Genomic DNA, 26,642 nt, shown 5'->3' with positions numbered 1-26,642 from the left:
CTGGAACTACACACCACACGCCCGTTCAGTCCTGCATACTGTGGATGTATATGTTTCCGATCGTACTTTAACTAACTTGTAGCTGTTTTAATTGTTGGTCCTTTTCTGCGGTTGTGTCCCTGTGTGCAGCTGTGAGCAGACAGGCTGTAAACCTGTAGGAACAGGATTGTGCTGCTTTCTGTCAGCCAACAGTCGACACTCAACAAAGACAACAAATGTGATGCTGCCGTCTCTGATCACAGGCACAGTGAATCTCCAGCCATCTGTTACCCTCACGTCTGAGTTGTTTGTTCAGATGGAGAGCAGGTTGTTACAGTTTCACCTCCGCATCAAACAGATGCTGACTATTGGCTCTGACATCAGCTTCCTACATGTTCACTTCTAACACACTGTTTCTAACATGTATTGGAATTTATATTGGAAAAAACACTTGTACACCTCTTTTAGTTTATCAGACTGTGAATAATCGATCGAACATTGAAGTCACGATTATAAACACATGATCTCAGGATAAACTTCTCAAAGATTGTTGAGGCTTGAAGCGTTAATAACAACTGGTATTTCGTTGAAAAACTAGTGCAGTCAGCAGTTTCTCCCTCTCTGTCTGTTGTCTCTGTCATACACAGAGACACTAATTGAAACCAGCAGCAGTCGAAGCATTTTAATCTAACGAGTCATTCAATTAGTGGGCTTTTAACGAGCGTGCCCATCAGGCGACGTTTGCATCATGTGATCCGCTCTTTGAGAAATTAGCTTTTCATGCATTTGGTTCCAGCTGTTTCATATAAGTATCTGCAGGCTGCAGCTGTAATGAAACATTCAGAGGATCAATGTTTGCCCTCACTTCTGCCTCCTCACTTCACACACTCCAGCTAATAGCTAATAATCACTCGTAATTGAGACAAATGAAATGAGGCTTTAATCGAGTTGTTTTCTGACACGCACGTTTGGGCTTGACAGAGTAGACGACTGCACACGGGGTCCGAGAACAAGGACACTAGAGTCGGTGTGTTTAAACTCCTGGTTCTGTGTGTGTTTCAGGCGATCATCTATGAAGGTCAGGACAAGAACCCTGAGATGTGTCGAGTTCTGTTGACTCACGAGATCATGTGCAGGTAAGAACGTCTAACTGTACGGCCACACACACTGTGTATAACCTGACATATACAGACCTGGTCTGAATACACCTGAGGACAAGGTGTGACGGCGGCCCTACCTGACCTGGCTCTTAGATGTTTTAGAGTCTGTATAGAATGAAGCAATCAGTTCTAGTAGACTCAAGGACAGTCGCACCTGGTTCTCGTAGACTTGAGAATAGTCAGACCAGTTATTATGATGACAGATCACATGATGAGAGCAGACACAGTCACCTTTAATCCACACAGGTACTCGATATCCTGCACAACAACAAATACTTTGGGCCCTGTGAATACACTACAGGTACTGCAGTAGTACTATTTGCGTGCTAATGTTTGAAGTGGAGTGAACGTGGTCAGCGTTCATTATTCTGTCTCTGTCTCTGTGTCAGCCGCTGCTGTGATAAGAAGAGCTGTGGAAACAGAAACGAGACGCCGTCCGACCCCGTCATCATCGACAGGTAACAGATACACAGTCGGGTTCATATCTCCTGAATGTGCTTCACATCATTTTAATACATTTCTGGAGTGTGTGTGTTTATTTCTATTTTAACAGAAGCACAGAAAATATCTGGACAAAAACTTCACATGCAAAGATTGAATTTACACCCCCCCCCCCCCCCCCCCCCCCGCTGCATCTCCTCCCCTCCTCCCCTCCCCCTCCCTTCTGTCCCATGAGGAATCACTCGCTCTCCTCTTCTCTTTACACCTTCCCCTCCTCCCCACTTTACCCCTCCTCCTCCTCCTGCCCCCCCCCTCCCGAGTATCATTCCCCCCCCCCCCCCCCAAGGCTGTGGAGGAGGGTGGAGTAAAAAGAAAGAATATGGATGGAGAGATGGCGGTATAAATGGATGGCTGTTACTGTGGCAGGCTTTTGAAAAGAGAAGTGGTGATATTACAGCAGCTATTTTTCTCCCCCTGCCTGCTGAAATGCATGATGGGAAGGTCTCCTGTGTTTTCGGCAACGTCCAGTGAACAGGAAACATGTCAGGGTCAGACTCTGCTGCTGAGAGCACAAACACTGGGATTCAAACAGTCTTAGATTACATTTAAACCTGCTGCTGCACTAATTTCACTGAAACCCTCGTTTTGGTGATTTAAATACAGACATCAGCAAAACCAACATGCTGCGATGTCAGAACAGTGACTGTTACGTTTACAGTACACCTTTACACAAGCTACTTTAACTCCCATTTTCATTATTAACTTAAGCAAACAGTCGCACACTCAGTCAGTCACATCAGTCTCCACAGAATGACGTTAAATATGTTTGTACTCTAACACTTTAACCCAGCCCACTAACAACACCTTTTTTTGGAGGAGACAGAATTTCCATCTGGATAATATTAAGCTTATATTAAGTTTAGTCTGTGCAGTGAACTTGTGGCTCACAGAGGTTGTAGGTCAGAGGAGTGAAAGCAAAGATAACAGGATGCAGCATTGGAAATTCCTGTTCAGTGCAAACACTGAAAAAAAACCTCTACAGGATTCCTAATGCTTCAGCTTCTGCTGGTTTTGTTAATATTATTGAACCGAATGTATCAGATTCTGACAATACAAATTTGTTTCACTTGTTATGGTTAGATCTGTTCCCAGGTTTACAGCAGCACCTTTCCAATGATTGTGTGTGTGGGGAAAATACAACTAAAAACCATTGTGACAAGTGATGAAGCTGGAGGTTTTCTGTCTTGGTGTTGGTCAGATCAGGACTTTAATACCAGATGCAGATTTTATGATGAGTTCAACAATTGTCAGGAGGAAAGTGAATACCTTTATATCGTCAATTTTCACCTGTAGTGACATGTTTTTCCCTGCATGTTCTAAAAATACATTAGTGAAGGCAGATTAGTTGTAAATCAACTTTGTATTTAGCAGATGTTTCAAAAAAGCGAGGTATCAACTTTTTCAGTGGACTTCAATAAAACATGTCTTCCATTCCTCACAATCTGTATTTTCATTTAATTTCACTACTGGGTCGAGATAGTGCTAAAACGTGACTGGTTAAATATTACTTAGCTATTGACTTTCATTACGTGGCATAGACAAGGATATGAGAAAGTTCCCTATCTATTAACAAGCCAATGTCAGATCCTGTGACACACTCAGACTTTGTACTGGTCTGTTATGTTTCATACACGTCTTTATTTTTTTATTTCAGTGGTCTTTTTGACTTTTCAGTGCTTCAGTGACTTTTTAAGATGATGTTGGCTTAGATGACAAATAGTTTAATCAGAAAAATTTAAATTTAAAAGAAACATCAGTTCAAAGAGTTATAGTTTAGAAGAAAGAAACTGTGTCAGCCTTTGTTTATACAGTGATTTTTTTGTTCTTGCTGCAGTTTAACCTCATGTTCAGCCTCCTAAAGGGTCCCCTCTCACAGGTTGAGCCCCACTGGTCTTTCAGGCTTTTTGTTCTGCGAGCAAACAGAAGTCTTTGAGGGTCAGTGATGATGGGACGATCTACCCTCTGAACATTGACTGTGAGAACGTTTTAACACAATGATCTTTGGTCTTTAAACTTAGAAATTCCTCTCAGGTGAGATTTGAATCGTCTTCTATCGGCCTGTTTGTAGCTGATGATGACGATGGTGATGGGACGAGCTCTCATCTTTTCATGCTCTCGCTCTGAATACCAGATGTGAGAATATTTTGGGAGGGGGTACAATCTCCTGTCTCAGGGTCTCTGGTGTCTTCAGTGTGGGATTATGGGAGGACGATGCGCTGTCAATCATTTAGCAGGCGTAGGTGTGATTTCCCTCTCATGCTGCAGGTTGGTTTTGGATGGAATTTCATTACTGGACGTGTTTCAGGGTGACTGACAGCAGAATAATGTTTTGGGCCCCAGAGGCCCTCGGCTGGCTAAATGTTAAATGTATGAATGCATGGGAGTCAATGGAGAGATGAAGTGTAGCTGAATATTTTTTCTTCCTGGGAACCAGCCACAGAATGAGGAGTGTGACCCTGAACACACCATCTGCTATTGTTTCACTGCTGAGCTGAACACAATGAGCAGCATTTATAAGAAGCAGGAACACAAACACAACATCAGACTGTCTTTAAAAAAGTAAACCACTTTATGAACATGGTTTTATTTTGGGGCAGGTTGGTTTTGATGCTCAGGAGACCGTGGAAGACAAATAAAAAAACCGAAAAAAATAAATATATAAGAATAAATATAAACCGTTTGTAACTATTTCACTATATCAACCATTGAAACAACACATAACTGTTAGTAATTTCTTATCCTGTTTCCCATAAAAAAGGTACTTTAATCATACAGTCACATCTCTATTAGTTCATACTCAGTTAGTATTCAATCAGTTTAATGCCGTCAATACAACAGTCCTGAATTTCTCTGGGTTTTTATTATTTGTTTGCACTTTAATTCATATTAAATTTGTCATTATTATTTATTTAATATTTTTATATACTTCTATTTTTTCATGTACATTCATGTTTCTAACATAAAATCACAGACTGACAGCTGTGCAACAGTCTCTTGAATGCACCTGTTTACATTTACATTTAGTCATTTGACAGATGCTTTTATACAAAGCCACTTACAAGTGAGATGAGACACAAGTCAAAATGTAAGTCAGTTATGAGTCACGAGGATGAACAACACGGGACAGCCTGTGTTCACACAGCCTCATTCCCATAAAAGACAACTCTTCATCTGTGCAGAGTAGAGATCTGGACCAGCACCAGTGTGTGATATCTGACACTGTGAGGGGTTGGAGGTGATGTATCGATTGTCTTGTTCATCATTGGACACCAGATGCTCTGATGGAGGAGACGCTGACTTTACATCCACATCTCTCCTCGTCCCGTTGTAACACTACACACAGATCTTCCTCCTTTGTATTTATCAGGTGTTTCCTCCTCTCTTAGTGTCTGTGTGTGTTCATTGTGTAATTGTTGCCATTAGCGACAGATCACTATTGATTACTGTCATTCAGAAAGGTGTGTGTGTTGTCCTGACACACACACGGTTTGTATTTCAGGACACAACTTCAAGTTGCATCAGACTAATTAGCTACACACACAAACTCCATTTGATTGACAGCTGTGTGTTTGTGTGTTTCCTTTAGTTAATTGTTGTTGCTGTTAACGAGCCCCTAACAAGGCGTCTGTTACCGAACTGTTTGCCTCAAAGAAAAACATAGAACAGTCTCCATGACGACAACATCGTCCATCTGTCAACAATAACAGTCACTGTCGATCCTCCTCTGATGATGTCATTGACTTTACCTTCAGCAGAAGTTGCTGAAGTTCAGCTTTGTGCAGTCTTGCTGTCATTTGGTTGCCAGAGAACTAATTGTTGATCTAGTTGCTGTATTTGGAGTTGGTCAGTTCACGCCTGTATAATTCTTTTTCCTCTCTCTGTTGGTAAACCACTTCCCTCTGGTCTTTCTGTGTTTGTGGCATGATCTCCATTGGTTAACATGTTGTTTCTTTGTGTAGTTCAGCCTACTTGCAAGTTTCTGTTCTGGTATAACCATCACTGTGTCTGCAGTAAATAAACAACATTTTTTATGAATTATTTTCCTGGTCTTAATGAGAACAGGCTTCATCAGAATCTGTCTTAATAAGAATAAGAAGAACTTAATGACAATTGTCTTTAATGAAAATCAAAAAAAATCAGGAAGAGGAGGAGGTGAAGTCCTGCCTCAGCTGTTATGTAGTTGTTCCCCATGCAGAGTTGGCATGTCATTGGCTGGAGCTTGAAGCTGTAATATGAACCCCGAAGAGCTCAGCAGATTGAGAAAAAATTACACTGAAAAATTACAAATGTAAATTTGGTTGATTAAATATGTAAATTAGCCCCACACTTAACAGAGTAATCATAAAGAAGAAGCCAAAAAAAAAGCTTCCTCTTTAAATTTGTTTCCAGTCTGCCAGGTCAATTGAAGGTGATTGGTTTGACAAAGACAGCTCACTAAGCTCTTTTACGAGCTGTGTTACCTTAGAGAAACAAGGGCAACTCTGACACTCTGCTCAAACTCCGGAGTCCCTCAAGGTTCTTGTCTTGGTCCTTTGCATTTTCAGTTACTACTATTACTACTTTACTGAGACAAAATGAACTACAGCGGTGATAGAGGAACATGTCAGCAGGCTCACAAAGGAAAAAAAAAATTCATAGTAGGGGAGATTTCCTGTTGATTTCTGTCTTTACAATTCAGTAAGAAAATTCTTCAATGGTGGTATGACTCTTAATAACCTTCTCCTCCTTCTCATCGCTGTGATGAAGAACAGAAGAGAAGGAGGAATAGTTGTCGGCTTCCATTTACTGTGAAGAGAGAGATGATGGACTCCTCATTATCTAGTTTAATTATCTCCTTCCTCACCTCCTCTCTTCCTCCTACTTCCCTCTCTATACCAGAGTCTGAACACCCAGGACAAAACTATCCAGGCCTGGAAAACCTGCCTCTGTGCATGTGTGTGTGAGAGTGTGTGTGTGTGCAGCAGTGATTGACAGCTGACATTAAATTGTTTAGCAGTAAAATGTCAAAGTCTGAATATTCCTATGACTATGTTTGACCCTGTCTGTCTGCCGTAGAAGGAGGAGCAGAGTTAAAGCTGACTATCTCAGATTTTGGGCTATTGAAAACTAAATCTGAATATAAACTGGTCACATTACAATACACTTTACAACACAGTCTTCAACTTGCACAACAATCCAGTTGTATCATCACATTTCTGGAGCAGTTCAAACTGATCCCAGGAGCTTTATGGACCAAATACAAACAAAGGTTTTCAGCTCCTGAATCACTGAAACAGCAGTTTTCAAGCCTGACCCTTCAGGTGAATTCTGCAGCTAAATGACACACGAGGAGTAGGGTTGGGATGTGGTAGCTCAGTGCAGTTTAAACTGTCATTAGATTTCGAAAAGAAACACTGAATGTGAAGCTAGATCCACAATGCATACTTTACCGTAAACAATACATATTAATGATGAGAATGTTCAGGTTGGTACTGAGTACTGTAGATCATAACGCATTGAGACAAATTTCTGTAGTGTAATCACACCAATGGCAGTTTTGTTAACATGTTGAAATTTTCTCTCTTCATGCATTCACTACAGTCTAAGCCTGGTCACACTGGTCACACTGGTCTACGCTGTAGGGAATACCAACAGTACCTGTTGTGGCGCTGTCAGCATCAGACACACAAAACATCAATGTTGTAAGTCCTGGAGTTGAGTGGATTTAAGACAGCTTGCGTTTCGCTTGTGTTTCTGTGCTGTTGTAAGTACCATGACATTTCTGAAGCATTTTGTAAAACTGAACAATGAGTGTACAAATTAAAATCACACAAATCAACCTGAAATATTGCTTAGTGACTGTTTAATGTTTTTAGTCAGTTCTGAAAATTTTATGAGTTTACATAAGATATTGAAACAGCTGTGACACATCGGGACTGTATCTCCTTGACCTGAGTGTGTGTGTGTGTGTGTGCTCTGTAACAGCTGGTACTTTGTTCTTCAGCCTGTGATGCCATCTGACACACACACACAGACACACAGACACACACACAGACAGACACACACACACACACACATCACATACACACAGACAGACACACACACAGACAGACACACACACACACACACACACACATCACATACACACAGACACCCTTCATGACTTTTCATAAGTACACAAAATCACACATTTTGTCTCTGGCTATAAAAAGGCAATCAGTGTGTTTGTGTGTGTGTGTGTGTGTGTGTGTGTGTGTGTGTGTGTGTGTGTGTGTGTGTGTGTGTGTGTGCATAATAGCTGTTAATTAGCTCCGTGTTTGAACCAGCCATGGATGCTAATTATCAGAAAACCTGTACAGCATTTGGTGTTAATTAGAGTGACAGGCCCAAACACATCTGACCACACACACACAAATAGCTGTTGAATTAGCTTTACTCCATCTTCTCTGGCTTTGTTGGAGTTTACATGAACAGTTTAGGCTCTACGAACAAAAATGCTTTCAAGAACACAAGATTAAAATGTAATTTGAATTAGTGTGGTCTAGGAGGTAGAGACTGTGTCTGTGGTTCTGAAGTCCAGCAGGAAGGGACTCTGTCCTTGGTTCTGAAGTCCAGCAGGTAGAGACTCTGTCCTTGGTTCTGAAATCCTAAAGTAGAGACTCTGTCCTTGGTTCTGAAGTTCAGCAGGTAGAGACTCTGTCCTTGGTTCTGAAGTCCAGCAGGTAGAGACTCTGTCCTTGGTTCTGAAATCCTCAGGTAGAGACTCTGTCCTTGGTTCTGAAGTCCAGCAGGTAGAGACTCTGTCCTTGGTTCTGAAGTCCAGCAGGTAGAGACTCTGTCCTTGGTTCTGAAATCCTAAAGTAGAGACTCTGTCCTTGGTTCTGAAATCCTAAAGTAGAGACTCTGTCCTTGGTTCTGAAGTCCAGCAGGTAGAGACTCTGTCCTTGGTTCTGAAATCCTAAAGTAGAGACTCTGTCCTTGGTTCTGAAGTTCAGCAGGTAGAGACTCTGTCCTTGGTTCTGAAATCCTAAAGTAGAGACTCTGTCCTTGGTTCTGAAATCCTCAGGTAGAGACTCTGTCCGTGGTTCTGAAGTCCAGCAGGTAGAGACTCTGTCCTTGGTTCTGAAATCCAGCAGGTAGAGACTCTGTCCTTGGTTCTGAAATCCTCAGGTAGAGACTCTGTCCGTGGTTCTGAAGTCCAGCAGGTAGAGACTCTGTCCTTGGTTCTGAAGTCCAGCAGGTAGAGACTCTGTCCTTGGTTCTGAAATGCTCAGGTAGAGACTCTGTCCCTGGTTCTGAAGTCCAGCAGGTAGAGACTCTGTCCTTGGTTCTGAAATCCTCAGGTAGAGACTCTGTCCTTGGTTCTGAAATCCTAAAGTAGAGACTCTGTCCTTGGTTATGAAGTTCAGCAGGTAGAGACTCTGTCCTTGGTTCTGAAATCCTAAAGTAGAGACTCTGTCCTTGGTTCTGAAATCCTAAAGTAGAGACTCTGTCCTTGGTTATGAAGTTCAGCAGGTAGAGACTCTGTCCTTGGTTCTGAAATCCTAAAGTAGAGACTCTGTCCTTGGTTCTGAAATCCTCAGGTAGAGACTCTGTCCTTGGTTCTGAAATCCTAAAGTAGAGACTCTGTCCTTGGTTATGAAGTTCAGCAGGTAGAGACTCTGTCCTTGGTTCTGAAATCCTCAGGTAGAGACTCTGTCCTTGGTTCTGAAATCCTAAAGTAGAGACTCTGTCCTTGGTTCTGAAATCCTCAGGTAGAGACTCTGTCCTTGGTTCTGAAATCCTAAAGTAGAGACTCTGTCCTTGGTTATGAAGTTCAGCAGGTAGAGACTCTGTCCTTGGTTCTGAAATCCTCAGGTAGAGACTCTGTCCTTGGTTCTGAAATCCTAAAGTAGAGACTCTGTCCTTGGTTCTGAAATCCTCAGGTAGAGACTCTGTCCTTGGTTCTGAAATCCTAAAGTAGAGACTCTGTCCTTGGTTATGAAGTTCAGCAGGTAGAGACTCTGTCCTTGGTTCTGAAATCCTCAGGTAGAGACTCTGTCCTTGGTTCTGAAATCCTAAAGTAGAGACTCTGTCCTTGGTTATGAAGTTCAGCAGGTAGAGACTCTGTCCTTGGTTCTGAAATCCTAAAGTAGAGACTCTGTCCTTGGTTCTGAAATCCTCAGGTAGAGACTCTGTCCTTGGTTCTGAAATCCTAAAGTAGAGACTCTGTCCTTGGTTATGAAGTTCAGCAGGTAGAGACTCTGTCCGTGGTTCTGAAATCCTCAGGTAGAGACTCTGTCCGTGGTTCTGAAGTCCAGCAGGTAGAGACTCTGTCCTTGGTTCTGAAATGCTCAGGTAGAGACTCTGTCCCTGGTTCTGAAGTCCAGCAGGTAGAGACTCTGTCCTTGGTTCTGAAATCCTCAGGTAGAGACTCTGTCCTTGGTTCTGAAATCCTAAAGTAGAGACTCTGTCCTTGGTTATGAAGTTCAGCAGGTAGAGACTCTGTCCTTGGTTCTGAAATCCTAAAGTAGAGACTCTGTCCTTGGTTCTGAAATCCTAAAGTAGAGACTCTGTCCTTGGTTCTGAAATCCTCAGGTAGAGACTCTGTCCGTGGTTCTGAAGTCCAGCAGGTAGAGACTCTGTCCTTGGTTCTGAAGTCCAGCAGGTAGAGACTCTGTCCTTGGTTCTGAAGTCCAGCAGGTAGAGACTCTGTCCTTGGTTCTGAAGTCCAGCAGGTAGAGACTCTGTCCTTGGTTCTGAAATCCTAAAGTAGAGACTCTGTCCTTGGTTCTGAAGTTCAGCAGGTAGAGACTCTGTCCTTGGTTCTGAAGTCCAGCAGGTAGAGACTCTGTCCTTGGTTCTGAAGTTCAGCAGGTAGAGACTCTGTCTTTGGTTCTGAAGTTCAGCAGGTAGAGACTCTGTCCTTGGTTCTGAAATCCAGCAGGTAGAGACTCTGTCCTTGGTTCTGAAGTCCAGCAGGTAGAGACTCTGTCCTTGGTTCTGAAGTTCAGCAGGTAGAGACTCTGTCCTTGGTTCTGAAATGCTCAGGTAGAGACTCTGTCCTTGGTTCTGAAGTCCAGCAGGTAGAGACTCTGTCCTTGGTTCTGAAATCCTCAGGTAGAGACTCTGTCCTTTGTTCTGAAGTTTAGTCGTGGTTTATTTCAAACCACACAGTTCATTGTGGATTTTCCCCAAATTAAACCCAACAATCAACATGCAAAACGTTTATAAAACATGTAGAGAACATGATTAGAACATGCAGCAATAACTCAACATGACACTCAACAAATCAAACAGCAGAACACAAAGTGAGGGCTGGAGATAAACAAACCCAACATACAAAGCGTGGAACATGCCAAGAGCATGTTCAGAACACACTGCTGCCTGACAGCTTCTCTAGTCTCCAATTACAGCAGAGTTCAAAGGTCAAGATGAACGGATTCATCATGCTAATCACGAACCGATGATACTGTGTGTGTGTTGAATTCTACACGCAGCTCAGCAGACAGGAGTAATGGAGCACGACGGACTGAGGGCTTTTAAGGTTTTAAAGGTTTAACTTAAAGCATTTACCCTCTCACTGTCCAGTGTTTCGCGTTGTCAATGATCTGACACCAGTTGTTGGAACACAAGGCAACAAATACATGAACATTAAGCTGAGAATGAAATAAAACATCATTTAACTTTAAACATCAGCATTTCTCAGAGCAGTCAGAGTTAACATACAGTAAAGGAGTTTGAGTCCGGTTTGAGTCCACATCTTGCAATCACTTCTCTGGACACATATGTCATATTTGTTATTTTTTCCTTTTTCCGTGTGTGGGGTACCGTGGTGGAGGGGTTAACCTCTGTCCCAGTGACACCTGGGATTGGCTCCCGCCCCTCAGTGGCCCTGTACAAAACATGTATGGATGTTTTGTGTTTACTCACAGTATGCAGATTTTCACTGACGGCTAAACAGTGTTTAAAGTCATGAGTCTGTGTGAGCAGCAGTTTATACTTAAATCCCTTAAGTCCCTCGTTAATTTGCTCCTGTCGGTTTCTGTCTATTGTTCAAAACTGGACCATTTTCTGAATTGCTGTATTTACCTGACAATATCTCGTTATTAATTATGGACTTGACGAGATTGATGTTTGTGGATGATTGCTCCTCCTCCTCTCTTTCCTTTAGTTTCTCTTTCAGTATCAGCTCATTAATCAATTACCTCCCTGCTGCTAATTGACAGTTGGCATTAATTATGTCTGACTTCTCTAATTTGTATTCAAATGTATTCGCTGACAGCACAATGTTTTGCTGATTTACATATTAAATACAAGTTGTTTTTGCTGTAACAGACATAATGTATTTGTGTTTGCTTTAGTTTTTAGTTTCAATTTTAACATCAGTCATGTGGGAACTAGTGTGTGTGAGTTGTGTGTATTGCTGTATTTGTGGGGACTAATAGTTTTAAAGGTTGTTTGAAGGTTTTACAGTTTTTCCCAAATTTCCCTGTAGTTTGAGGCTAAATATGAAGCTGATTCATCCCAGATTCTCTGTGCTGATCAGTTAAATCAGAGTTTAACACTGGGTGAATAATTCTGCCACAAAAAGTAAATTGTCTGGTTCTTTCTTGACCTCAAAAGCAGCAGTTGGCAAAAGAGTATTACAGTAAGGTCCACTCAGTTGCTGTTCTGAAGCTTTCGATTGCATTACGTTGTCTTCCCAGTTTTCAAACCAAAATGGATGAGGAAACCTAGGGCTTTGCAATGCCCACCTAAATAATTGTGTGGTAAAAAAAAAATGATATGTTGTTTTTGGTCTGACATTGAATATGAAATACTAAGACCTGCTATGTCCAGAATTTCATTATGTTGTGGCATATTTTATTATGTTAGTATTAATAGAACTAATAGAATAGAATTAATGTTTAGTACTAATGGAACTAACAACACTTAAAAGACAGAAGTAAACTATCAAAAACAACAATAAAGATGTTTAGTAAAATAGTAAATTTTTGCAGTTGCACTGAAATAATTGGATTGGGTACTTGGAGTACCCAACTGGACTACTGGACTACTACAGTAAAGAGCTGGTAGTACATGATTAAAGGTCTGAGAATTGAATTTGTTACACAAAATTGATTTGATACACAAATCTCTTGATTTAAAAATAAAAAAACAGAAGACAGCCGCTGTGAAAATAGACGTGATTTGAAAGACAGCAGCTGCTTTAAAGTAAAGATGAACCTGAGAGAGCGCGAGCAGTGTAAATGACTCAGATCAGATTAACAGGCAGAGCTGCCAACAGCACGTAAATCACACACACACTCTCTGTGGCAGTACATTACCTTCAGTATAATTTCTCCTCACACTGTGACTACATTTTCTACCTCATAGAGCAGATTAACTCCAGCACAGTGTGTGTCAGAGTGTGTTTTCAGTTTTAGTGCGTGTGTGACTTTTATTCTTGCCGGAGATAAATTCACAGTTCGTCCTAATTTCCTGCTCGTAAATATGGGAAGTAATAGTGTGTGTGTGTGTGTGTGTGTGTGTGTGTGTGTGTGTGTGTGTGTGTGTGTGTGTGTGTGTGTTTGAGTGTGTGTCAGGTCTTCCCTCCTTATCATATAACAAATTGAAAGCTTAATCTGTCCTGTGTATAGATTTACAACCTTGATCGCTGACTCTCATTAAGAGGAACTAGATGGAAAGAAGACACAAAATGAGGGAAGGAGGGAGGAAACAAGGGAGGAGGAAAGGGGAGAACAAGTAGAGAAGGAAAGAGTGAAATGAGAGGTGGAGGTGAGTCTGTGTCTCTGAAGATAAGATGATGATCAGCTGAGACTGCTGCTGATGCTGGCCGGTTACCGTGGTGATAAGACAGCAGTTGAACGGGAGTCAGTCTCGGTCTGTTACGCTGATAGACCGAGGTTATCTTCAGACAAACATCAGCGAGAGCGACTTCCTACTGCTGCTGGAAGAATGGAAGATACTATACTAGTACTACTACCAACTAATACACTAATATTAATACTAATACTTACATTAATCCTAATCCTAATTGAAGGCTATTTCTAAACTTAATTTTATTTGAATCTAATTCCATGTGATTCAAACTTTATAAATTCCATCATCTTTTTAATCTATTTAAACAATATTGATCATGTTACTGTTTTTTTTAGCGATTGATTATTGCATGAGTTTGAAAAAGTTTCTAAATGTTCTTTGAATGTCATGTGAATGACATATACATATATACATATATACACACATATATGTATATATATATATATATATATATATATATATATATATATATATATATATGTATGTATGTATGTATATATATACTTTATCTTTCCTTGTTCTTCTCATTGACAGAACTAGTGAGTTGTGTATAATATTTATTAATGATTATATAATTATTTTCCAGTGTTACTCATCACTTTTGTAAATAATAATTGTGGAGTCAAGTTAGTGTATTGCTGCTGTGTTAAACACTCAAGTTCAGGGTGTCAATAAGACTTAAATGTTCTCTCTGTGCCTCTGCCAGTCTGATTTAATCTGTGATGATCATAGATTCTTCTTGTTCACAGCACGTTGGACATTAGTTAAACATTGTTTTTATTCAGACTTTTATTTAGGTTTTCCTCATGTTAAGCCATGAGTGTCCAACTCTGATTTGAACCACTTCATATGGAGGTAACATTAAAACTGAGTTCACCGGAGCATGAACTGGTCCAGATTTTGGGGATCACCTGGACAGTGGGCTTGACCTAACAAGTGAGGTACAAGGTACAAGGCAAAGGCAGGGTAAGCGTAAGGAGGTCTTACCTAACTGGATAAAAATACTAGAGACATTAAATGAATAATCACAATAATCTCAAACATGTCTGTGATTTTTTGTTAGAATAATAAACTTGTGTATTGATTTTAGACAGATTCATCAGATGCACTGAATTGTTCTTCTTTGTTGATGTTCTTGTAGAAAAGGGTTTTTTGCAAAAGCATCTGGTAAAAAAAAAAAGACTGTGTGTGTTGGTGTCAGCACTTTGTCCTTCTGCAGGCACATTAGAGACGAGCAGCAAAGAATGCTGGGTAATCTGCAGAGACCCTCCGAGACCAAAAATAGTGCCTGAGAGGGAGTTCTGTCTTTTTTGTCCTTTGTGTGTGTTTACAACTTGTTACCATGGAAACCACTGTGATGCTGTGATGCTGCATAGCCTCACACTCCACACTCCCCCACCCTCACCCCCACTGCTTGTGTCAGAGTCTGGACTTTTTCTTAAAATGAGTTGAAAAACCAAATGAGGCTTGGTTGTGATTCACAGCCTTGATAGGGTTTCTGTCAAGACCCTATCCTACACCCACCAGACTGTGATGGGTTACAGTCTGGTGGGGGTGTAGGAGTTGAAGTGAAGGAGTCATAGCAAATAACCATAAACAGCAGCTAATAAACAGTAAAGATCACACTTTATACACTTTCAGTAGACATATTGATCTCTGCACTGGCTTCCTGTAGCTCCATCAGGGTCAAAGCCCTGACTCTTACCTACAGAGTGGTCAATTAAACAGCACCGGTATCTGAACTCTTTCCAAGTCTACAATCCCTCTCGTCCACTGCGCTCTGCCAGTGAACAACGTACTGTGGTACCCTCACCTCCAAAGATCCCAGGCTGAACTTTTCAGCTCTGTTTTTCCATGATGGTAGAACGACCTACCCACTGCTGCACACTCAGCTGCCTCAGCCTCACCTTTCAAAATCTTGTCACAACATTCTCTGTACTTTAAAAAAATGTTTGCACTTATACCCATGAAACTAAAGCAGCTTGTTCTAGAGCACTTTACTTTAAAGTTCGTCTCCTTAGCTTAGATATTTTGCTTTGTAACTCACTTGGATAAAAGCATCTAACTATTTGAATTTATCTACCTAATTTATCCAAGCCAAATGAGGCAGATTTTGTATGTAGCCTTGAGATCTAAACTCTGGATGCAGCTGCACTCCCTGTTCTTTGTCGTCTCTTCTTCATCCTCCTCCTCTCCTGAGAGGATGACAGGAGTGAGAGAGAGAGACTGTTCAGGGTTCCAGCTGACAGAATGACAGAGACCTCTGTATTTACCCATTGTAATACAAGTTAACATACAGCCAGTCATATCCTTGGTGTATGAGTTCCGTTCAGAATCTAAAACATGAACAGAAACAGTTGAAATCACTCAAACACACTATCAAACGGCAAAGTTAGAATGAATCAATACAACTCAATCTACTGAGGAAGACTGTGTACTACAATGGAAAGACCCAGAAGTTTAAGTTCCAGTTTTTGGGTAGATTGACCATAGTGTTGGATTTTTACTTTTTCTTGGGGTTTACTTTTTCTGTATTGGCTGGAAACACCTTTCCTAAAGTTACTCTTAGATCCTGCTTAGTGTTCCTACTAATTATGTATATTAGGATGTTTCTGCACCACATACGATGGCAAATACCAACATTGTCAGAACAAGTAAAATGTGTCCTTTTCTGTAGAGAGGTGTGAATGTTTGGGTAGTGGATGGACATTCCACATGTCTGAGGTTGTCTAACAGATTGCAAAAAATAATTTACAAACATGGTCTATTTGGTTCCTGACCTAACAACCATATCAAACTGAATAATAACCTGTGATATAAAGAGGTTTAACTAAAACAATCATGGGCACCGAAGTCAGCTTTCCTCTTCAAAAATTACGTAACTTACAGAATATCTGCTGACTTTTCCAATTCAGCAGTATAGAAAGTTGTATCATCTGCGTATTGGAGAATGCCATTCTTATGGCATGACGGTGAGTCAGGTCAGCTGCATAGCAGCTCTGCCATCGGTGTGTGAGTGTGTGTGTGAATGGGTGAATGAGATGCAGTGTAAAGCGCTTTGAGTACCAGCTAGGTAGAAAAGCAGTGCAGAACATTTACCATTTATGCTCATGTGAAACTACATATGGACAAAGACACAGAACAGAACCTTGAGGAACCTGTTTAGTTTCTTCATAATTAAAATAATGCTATTATTACAAGTACTGCTTGTTACTATTTTATATTGAAGTACATTTCAGACTATTTTTAGCCTTAACTTTTGTTTTGTTTGTATCGTTCTTTATGTGACTTTGTGTCTTATGTAAATCAGATAAACTGTCTGGTTGATGATGTTTACCTCACTGATACTGTCATCCTTATTTGTGCAGTGACTGTATATATGTCACATATGTAACATCTATAAAAAATCACTGTATATTGTAACATGCTTGTCTATCTCTGCCTTTTTTGCTGTTTTTGTAGGAAATTAACACTTCCCCTGTGTCTGTGCATGTGCAGGTTCTTCCTGAAGTTCTTCCTGAAGTGTAACCAGAACTGTCTGAAAAATGCAGGAAACCCACGAGACATGAGGAGGTTCCAGGTAAGACACACACAGATAGATGAATTCATTTCCCTAAAGGGCAGGACATGGCTTTGAAGGACCTGGTGTACCCATAATGCACTACGACAGGGCGCCCAAGGCTTATTGCTTTGCAGATATAATATGAGAGGTCGACAGGGAACGGTCTGTCTGTCTACCCCGTCTCTCATTTTTTAGAATCAGTTTGAACTCTTTTGTGTTCATCACTATTGTCCTGCTGCATCTTTAACAAACAGGTTCTTTACAAAATCACAACTCAATTTAACTTAAATCCTTTGTGTGCAGTTTCTGTGATTTTTTTAAATTCACAGAACAATGGGAAATATATATGTATACGTCTTTGAAGAGGCAACATGCTGCTATAAAATAAAAGTTTAAAAAAAGTGCTACAATCCAGCCAAAGTAGCAGCATTTTAGCTTATTCAGCTGTCCAGCTGTCTATAAATACACATTCAATATATAGTGCGTATATAAAAAGTGTGAGCACAATTCAAACAGAAGTAAAACCAAAAGGGCTGAAAAATATTATTATTGCCTGCATAAACTAACTGATGAACAAATAAGGTTCATGTTCTAGTTTCCATTCATCTTTCTCAACAGTAACATCATATAAGATGATTACATAACAAGTCATCATGTAGCATCCATCATCAAGCCCTTTTTTCTAATCCACAAACATGACTTGTGATAAATGCAGTGCCTCTGTGTGTAGATGTTTCTGTCCTACTCTCTCTCAGTGGGAGATTGTTGACCCGTTGTGTCTTAACAAGGCACAGATTAACAGAGAGACTGCTGAGATAAAAGAGTCACACACTCGACACTGAGTGCTACTCTCATTTGAAGAGGCTTCATTCATCAACCACTTAATAACAAAAAGCAGCTGACAGCTTATCAGTGACAACCAGTCTGTGATTGATCCTCTAATTATTGATCAGCCATGTCATCCCGTTACACCGTAAAATACTGGGGTGGGGGAGGGGGGTTGGGGGGGGGAGAAGGAACAAGGGAAAATGAATGAAAGAAAGAAATATATAGTCATTAAAACTGCAAAACTAAAGCAAATGGTGATTATGTGGAAAGAAATAAAATAAACTTTAAAATATAGAGAGACAAAGAAAGGAGAAGAAAAGCGATGATGAGATAATAAAAGACAACGCTGCAAAATGCTAACCTTTTTTTTTGCAGGTATAATAATCACTTTGCTTAGCAAGTAGCATGCAAATGTCGACTCGAATTGCTAAATACAAAGCACAGCTGAGACAGATTAATACAGTAGATGATGGAATATCAGTTGTTTTTCCGGTATTAATTCATGATACGTGACCTCAATGATTTCAACATTTGCAAAATATTTATTGTCAGGACCACAGGGATGGATTATTAGGGATCTGCTCCATCTCCTAATCAGCACAGCAAAACTTTATCAGCCCTAGACCTTCCCTGTCATGTTTTAAATAATACTGCTTAGTGAAGTTTAGCAAACAAATATGATTGGGGATAAAACAGCATCAATATCAGTTAGAAAGGGAAAACAAGCTGTGTCCTGTGTTCTACACTACACTGTTAGCACACTTTCAGGCTTCATGCCCAAACACATCAGCAGATTCATTAGTCTACTGAAAATAAATTCACCCAAATCACTTTATTCTAGAGAACAGAAAAAAACTCTGTTCAATGGTATATATTTCATTGTGAAGCAGAGTGGAGGATGTATCCACAGACCTGCTGATATTAAGGACATGTTAGAGGGAATCCTCTTCCTCCTCCTCCTCCTCCTCTTTGTCTCAGTTTCCATGTGTCTCTGTCTCCACGCTGTGCTGGGCAAGCTGACAGGATGTTAAGTCCGGGTAAACCAGCATAGGAGGAGGAGGGAGACGGGGTGAGCAAGGTACAGAAAGCATGTGTGGAGAGATCCCTTAAGTTGGACAGGTGAAGTCAGGTGAAAGCCTCTGGACTTGTCGGTGGTTCTCTTGGTGACAGTAGGGTGAAGGATGTGCAGGTTAGTCACCTTAGCGACAGGACACCTCTACTTGTTCTCTTTGTGACCTTCTGCTCCATCACCATGGATCAACAGCAACAACCTCGCCACAGCAACCAGCTAAAGATGATGAATGACCACAGCTGAGTGTCTGTCACAGTCAGACAGGATGTGATATCATACAGGGGGTGGGACCAGAGTAGAAAACACAGTGACCGTTTTTATTACGTAGCAGCAAATTAAACCAGTGTGTAAATTAAAATATACTAAATGATAATTAACATAGTTAAACCTTACTTATTTAAGTGCTGTGAAAAAGTATTTCACCCCTTTCTGATTTTTTATGTTTTTGCATATTAGTCAAAGTTTAAAAATGTGAATAATACACAAAGATAACCTAAATAAAGTAAATACAAAATTAGGTTTTGAAGCATGATTTGGTATGGTAAGTAAAATTTGTGCAAAATCAGTGTAAAGTAAATTTTATAGCATTTCACATTTGCAAAATATTTATTAAGACCCTTTTTTGGCTTGGAAAACTATTTTTATTTTTACTATAGAATCTATATGAGAATAGCACTCATTCCATGATCAGAGTCTGTTAAAGTCCTACGCCCGCACATCTAATTCTGCTTTTAGGTGATCACCGTAGATTTTTTGCAGAAGGAGTGGTATACAGTATACATCAAAACTGGTGGAGAGCATGCTAACACACATAAAAGCAGTGATTGCATCATTGAGGTGATTACTTTAAATTTATGCTCTAAATAACAATAGTTTTATTTGGAATTTAGGAGAAATATTGTCAGCAGTTCACTACATGCACATATAAAGGATCAAATCTGAGAAACTGATTATTTTACTGTCATCTGTTATTTTTTATCAGAGCGGTGAGTTTTGTATAGATTTGGTTTTGAGAAGACTAAACAAAGCACCGTTCTTGTCTTTTGCAGATTATAAATCGAGTTTTCTGTGTTTCCAGGTGGTGGTGTCAACAACAGTGAACGTAGACGGCCATGTTCTCGCAGTTTCTGACAACATGTTTGTTCACAACAACTCCAAACATGGACGCCGAGCCCGGAGACTTGACCCATCTGAAGGTATGAAGTTAAGAGTTTTAATGTGGCTTAAAGACAAGGGGACCCAGTACAGAACCATGAGGTTCACATTTCACCTGTGGTGGACTTAATTCAAGATATCACTGCAAGACATTAAATCAAGGAGAAATTAAAATCAAATGTGTATTGAATCTTGGAGACAAAAAGATGACTCTCACACACTAATCTGAGATTATACCTATGAGCTTCTGTCAGATTTTGCTGCATCTCTCCCCAGAGTAACAGGCTTTTGTTAAACTGGATGATGACACATACTGTGGCTAATAGGATTTCTACTTCTGCTATTGTTTCCAGTTCCTCAAAGGTCAGCGTTGTTGAGAGAGTTGATGCCAAAAATGTACATGGTATTTCTGTGTGAAAGCCACTCACTGGTTTATTTCATCACATAGTCAGTTACTAATTTAAAATGAACAGATTTTGTCTGATATTTAGCTACAGAATAAAAATATTCATAAATATGCCTAAAATAAATAAACCAGGGAACCTGAACAGTCAGAGAGAGGAGTGTAATTTGGTCTTTGAAGAGAAATCACCCCAGTGGCTTGTGGGTAGGAAGACCAGTCTCCTTACTGTCCCCAGAGAAGACTCTGTGTGTGTGTGTGTGTGTGAGTGTGTGTGTGTGTCTTTTTGTGGGCCATTCAACCTCTTTAATTGCCCTCCTAATTAAAGACAGTAACCATAGAAACCACCCCTCCCAATCAGAGTGCAGTAGAGTCCCGTGGGTTTGAACCCTCTCTCACATTTTACTGTTTCTGCTGCTTCTTCTCTTGGTTCTGTTTTTTCACATTTACCATCACACAGTTACAGTCTTTAAAGCAGCCAACATGAAAAACATCTGAAGAACCAGTAACTGTAGTTTTAAGATTGACTGTAAAAAAAAAAAAAAAGAAAAAAAAGTAAATGACAACAGGTTCATCTGTGTCTCAGAATTATTTAGATATGTATGGACTGGGCTGCAGCTATCGAGTATTTTAGTAATTTATTATTTTATTGATTACTTCATAGATTCAAGTTTTCTCATAAAAGATCATCTTTGAATCTTTGTTAAAGAGCAGCAGTAAATTCATTAAAGAGAGAATGAGAAAGGTCTCTTAAATTTAACAACTAATATACTGTATATTTTTAAAGCTTTCATTCTTGACTTTTAGAAATAAATATGATCAAATATTTGTATTGCTTAAATTTCAGATAATAAAAGTACATAATGCCTTTCAGTTGTACACCTTTACAAGTTTCAACCTTACTACAGCTCAGGCAGTGGTACTTTACCTGTCTTGACTTCAGATCTACTGTAGTTGTGAATGATGATGATGATGATGATGAGAAATGTGTGGGGTTATCCTTTACTGCTGAGGTGAGAATACATAAAGAGTTAGGGTTATGGGCACATACTGTACAAATAAGAAATACCATCTCAAAAATGTTTTCTAATAATTTTCTCAATATCACATTCATCTGCATTTTTCTGTTATTACTCACACAGAGTGAGTTTCAGTCTGGTTAAACCCTGTTAAATAAGATCATTAAGATAATAGGAATAATAAGAACACACATACAATAAAGTTCTACAGTTCTTTAATGAAGTAGAAGATTTACAAACACAGTTGTTAGTACAACAGCAGTACAATGGCCTGCTCAGGAATAGGACAGAATAGAATGGAATAGAGGTCAGGTGCTGTAATGTCATCTGAAGTCGTCAGTGATGAGATTAGCTGCTCTGCCACACACACACACACACACACACACACACACACACACACACACACAGTACTTTCATTTCACTTTATAATTAATCTGCAGCCGCACTTGAAAGAAGAGAGAGAAGTAGTCATTACTGGCTGTGTGAGTGTGTGTGTGTGTGTGTGCGTGTGTGCGTGCGTGTGTGGTCATGAGCTAAGCTAAAGCGGATAAAAGCCACGACCCAATTAAATCACGCTCTGTATGTGTGTGCGTGTATGAATTGATTTAATTCTCTATACCATTGTTGTGAGGACATTTTTACCCAGGACAGAGAGTGTGTCCAGTCCTCACACCTTTAGGACCTATTTATGGGTTCAGGAAGTTCAAGGAAGATGAAATATGACAGTGAACAGTGGGCTTGGAGCCCAAAAGACGACTGCAAGTTAACCTGGACAGGATACAGTATAATTACTGAAAAGAGTCAGAAATAGAAATATGGTTTAGTTTTGTCTAATTTTTCACTTTAACCTAGACACTCAACCTAAAAACCATGACATTACTATGCTGTAGGGGGAAACAAACCAGGAAGAGTGGGCCATAAAAAACGATAAGGTGAAAATGAGGAAGAGGCAGGTGCTGCTCTTTTACTCTTTCCTCCCACTTTTAAGACAGATGTAGAGAAGTCACTGGTTCAGGGGTAATGTGGACCAACAAGTCAAATCATCAATAAGGGTCCAAGATGTTTTCCAATCTTAAGAGGCTGGTGCTGCTCCTGTGTGCTGTAAAACAATGGATCAAGACAGATGTGTACCATTTTGAGAAGTATGCACCAGGTTCCAGGCTGTGGACAGGTGTCCTACCAGCACGAGAAGATCTCTCTAACATTTGCAGCACTTAGATCATGGGCTATGGTCTCTTTTAAACCATCTCAACCACTATATATATATATATATCTATATATATATATATATCTATATATATTTATATATAGTGGTTGCAACCATAAGATGATGTTAAAGTCTTTGTGTGGTGGTGTACGTTAGCATGGGAATAAAAGCAGGAGTAGACTTCAACAAAGGCACAGAGCTTCATTTCCTCTGCTGGTTGACATTACGTAACAACCAAACACTGTTCGTGGCAAAGCTGCTTATACAACTGCAGTTTTCCAGTCACTGACATATGAGGTATTAGTACGGCCACAGTACTAACAAAACACAAGCCTGTGACTCTCCCTGTGTGTCTTGTCCAGCAGCCACTCCGTGTATTAAAGCCATCAGTCCCAGTGAGGGCTGGACGACGGGGGGAGCCACCGTCATCCTGATAGGAGACAACTTCTTTGACGGCCTACAGGTCGTCTTCGGCACCATGCTGGTTTGGAGCGAGGTAACTCACTGAGCCAGCAATGCAGTATGACTGTGTTTATACAGTATACAAAGTACATAGTAGCACTTTTTTTTATTTTTTTACTTGAATCACTCTCCCCCAGTTGATCACACCTCACGCAATCCGGGTCCAGACTCCTCCACGCCACATTCCCGGGGTTGTCGAGGTCACGCTGTCTTACAAATCCAAACAGTTCTGCAAAGGAGCACCGGGACGCTTTGTCTACACAGGTAGACTCTGTCATTAATAACACTGTGCCTTTATGAAGTCATTTTTCTCTATTTTCTGGTCACTCTCAGACCTCCCCATCGACCCCACCCCCATCTTTCAGTGGCTCCCTGCATTCAGACTCTTTTACCTTGATCCCGTAACGCTCTCTATCGCTGCTCCGTCCCTTCGTCCGTAGTATTTCTTAGTCTTTGTGGAGCCGGTCAGTGAGGGTGTTTCTGTTCATACTGTCAGAGTAATTACACACATTTAGATCCCATTAACCCTCAAAAGCACAGACCTTCATGTTAAAGGCCTGTGTGCAGTTTGACACACATGCACACACACTGTGTGATGTCATCAGTCACATGGCCTCAATTTTAATATGGCAGCTGCTTTCACACCTGAGTGGTTTGGAGCATTTTATCCCCTTCACCTCCACCTCTATAAAAAGAGGAGAGGAAATGGACGTAGAAGTTATGTCTATGGAAAATCATACAGTTTAATATAAAAGCTGGGACTGAGCAGTAGGACAGCAACATTCTTCAACACACAGCTGTGGCTCACCCTTTTGATGAAGATCGACCGTAGAGTATTGATCGCTCCAATGTCTCCGGTGTGAACACGAGCGCACACACACACACGCACACAGCAATAACAGAATCACAGCATATCAGTGTCTCTCTATCCCCATTTTGTCTAAATACAGAGGTCAAACTTCAATTTATTAACCTGTTAAAATGTGGAAAACACTGATCATGGAGAAAGTTTAGGACAGTAACAAAAGTGTCACACAAGCACCACAAGAATATAGTCCAAACAATAATCCACAGGGCTAACTCAGAGGTCAAGGGTAATCCAGGTCATGCACGGTTAGGCAGTCCTAAGATAAGTCCGACAGGCAAAAGGTCGAAAACACAGGGAGATCCAAACAGAAACAGAGCAGGGTAGGAAACAACGAGGGAGAAAACAGACCAGAGGGAAAACTCACAGAACCAGAGGGGTAAATGGGAAGCAGGGTCAGGTCAGGCTGGTCCAGTGAGGGGGAATCCAGAAGGGGTGCAGGTCCAAGAAAGGGAATCAGGCAGGTCCAGGTACAGGTCTGGTACCGTGAGCAGGGGGAATAACTGGGAATAAACAGAACTCATAGCACCAGGGGGTCAGGCAAGAGACAGGGTCCAGAGCAGACAGAGTCTGAAAAATTCCAAAACAAGTCAGTCCAAGAGAAACGCTGGATAGTGTCTGGGTATAGAGAACAGACAGGGGAAACAGGTGAGCAGGCCGGTATTTATAGAGTGGGGGAGACCAGGTGTAGTCAATTAGGTGACTGCATGTCAACAGACTGGAAAGAGGAAACAGGAAGTTGCCAAAATAAGAGCATGGGGGAAATAAAGGCAGCAACGAGGCTGGAATCATGACAACTTGATGCTTCTTTCTGGTTTCTGCTTGTGCTGTAATTTATCACCTGAGGGTTAAAGGAGACGACACCCATCACCTCTCAGCTGTTGTTACTGTAGAGTGGACCCTGTCCACAGCACTGCTGTCATAGCGTCTATAGTATTATAAATCATTAATAAAGAAGATAAAAAGGACACCAGAGCTGTTCCCAAATGCATCCGTCTCTTCAGAGCATCAGAAGAAGGGAGCTCAATGATCGGTGACATTTCAGATCAATACACACAGAGCACATCTTTATCAACAGCCACTAATAGCAGCATGTCAGTGAAACTCTGATGACATCTGGAGACTGCACAGTCAGATATTATTGATCAGCTTGTTACACAGTTTGGTGGCATGTCTGATTAAAGTGTTTTGTCACACACAAATAGGTAAAAACCGAACAGCATTAACGCCCAACTCTTCATTGGAATAGCTTCAACTGTGTTTTACAGAGATCTCATAACAACAGAAAATATTCATTTGATTATGTGAAATTTATTGATTTGTGGATATTTTCAGTAGATGAGAAACTTGAGAAGCCTTTAAAGGTAAATTCAAAGACACAGTGAGGATAAATGCAGGTTTGATCCATAAAGAATCTTTACGGGAGAGAAGACGGACAGACTGCAGGTGATAATAAACTGGATAACAGTCAACAACACAAGGTCACACACCCTGAAACACAGTGACACACAATCAGAGAGCAGGCTGCAGATAACACAGACATCTGGAGAGCTAACACTCTGCTAGAACTGCTGCTTGTTCCGCTCTGTGAGCCTTCAAGGACTGAAGACACACACACACTCTCTGTTTGTGATGTATAGTAGAGTCAGTCTAAAGCTTGTTAAACGCCACTGAACCAAGACGGGATTATGATTCATGCACTTCATGCACACACACACTGACACACTCTTCGCTGTGCTCGGCTGCGTTCACTGATGCTCTGATTTATCACCTCCTAACAGTTTAAACTGTAAATGACGTTAGAGGAAGGGGAGAGAACCGCACTGAGGACGTCTGACTGATTCCAAGTGTCTCAGGATCAGAGAAACACACAACACGACTTTTGGTTTCTGTTCAGTCATTCTGGGTATTTGCTGCTTAGCAATGAGACTAAAGATCTTTATCTGATCTTTGAGTGAATCGTCCTTGTTCTGAATATTTGATCATTTCTGAGTGTTATGTTTGGGGAAGTTGTGTATGAACTGCAAGGTCACAGAATTTCTAACCTAATCCAAAATCAGTCAAATTTAATCTTTTCTTTTTTCATTTATTGATTTTGTTGTGAAATATTCTATTTTTTCAAATCACTGCCACAACATCATTTATTGGAGAAATACTCAGTTTTATCCAGTAACTTTTACTACTTTTAGACTGAAACGTGTCACATGTAAAACCAACTGTATCATCTAAAAGTTGTAAGGAAAGCAACATTTTCCTATGTGTTACACATGAAATTGTTTATTTTACATGTGACATGCATGTAAACAAACACGGTAAATGACGACACATAATTAAATTTGTCTTTCGGACGCTAACAAAGCTTCTTCTCTTCCTCCTCAGCATTAAATGAACCCACCATAGACTACGGCTTCCAGAGGCTACAGAAGGTCATTCCTCGTCACCCCGGAGACCCAGAGAGACTACCCAAGGTACACACACACACACACACACACACACACACACACACACACACTCAGACAGGCAGCGGTTTGTACAAACAAGGACAGAGAATAAGTGATTATTGTTGGTGCTTTTTCCATCAGACTGTGTTCTGGTTGGCTGCTCAGAGTCTTGATAATCATCAGCTGCTTCTACTGATTGTCCTGTTT

General features: G+C 40.6%; 1 protein-coding gene across 10 annotated transcripts in view; it reads left to right on the top strand.

The window, feature by feature from the left end:
- Positions 1-26,642, top strand: part of ebf3a (EBF transcription factor 3a) — a 39,818-nt gene that overhangs the window by 4,664 nt on the left and 8,512 nt on the right. For 5 of the 10 annotated variants that reach the window (XM_033326829.1, XM_026351489.1, XM_026351490.1 and 2 more), the window contains exons 5-11: positions 1,042-1,115; positions 1,529-1,597; positions 16,923-17,004; positions 19,965-20,082; positions 23,033-23,163; positions 23,267-23,393; positions 26,374-26,462. In XM_033326829.1, the coding sequence (XP_033182720.1) occupies positions 1,042-1,115; positions 1,529-1,597; positions 16,923-17,004; positions 19,965-20,082; positions 23,033-23,163; positions 23,267-23,393; positions 26,374-26,462 (690 nt within the window). Of the gene's footprint in view, positions 1-1,041; positions 1,116-1,528; positions 1,598-16,922; positions 17,005-19,964; positions 20,085-23,007; positions 23,164-23,266; positions 23,394-26,373; positions 26,463-26,642 lie in introns of all 10 variants that reach the window. The other 5 variants (XM_026351488.1, XM_033326828.1, XM_033326826.1 and 2 more) reach the window with 3 other exon arrangements.

The sequence above is a fragment of the Anabas testudineus genome, chromosome 19 (assembly GCF_900324465.2).
Source record: "Anabas testudineus chromosome 19, fAnaTes1.2, whole genome shotgun sequence".
NCBI classification, from domain to species: Eukaryota; Metazoa; Chordata; class Actinopteri; order Anabantiformes; family Anabantidae; genus Anabas; species Anabas testudineus.
This window is presented reverse-complemented; position numbering and strand designations above follow the sequence as displayed.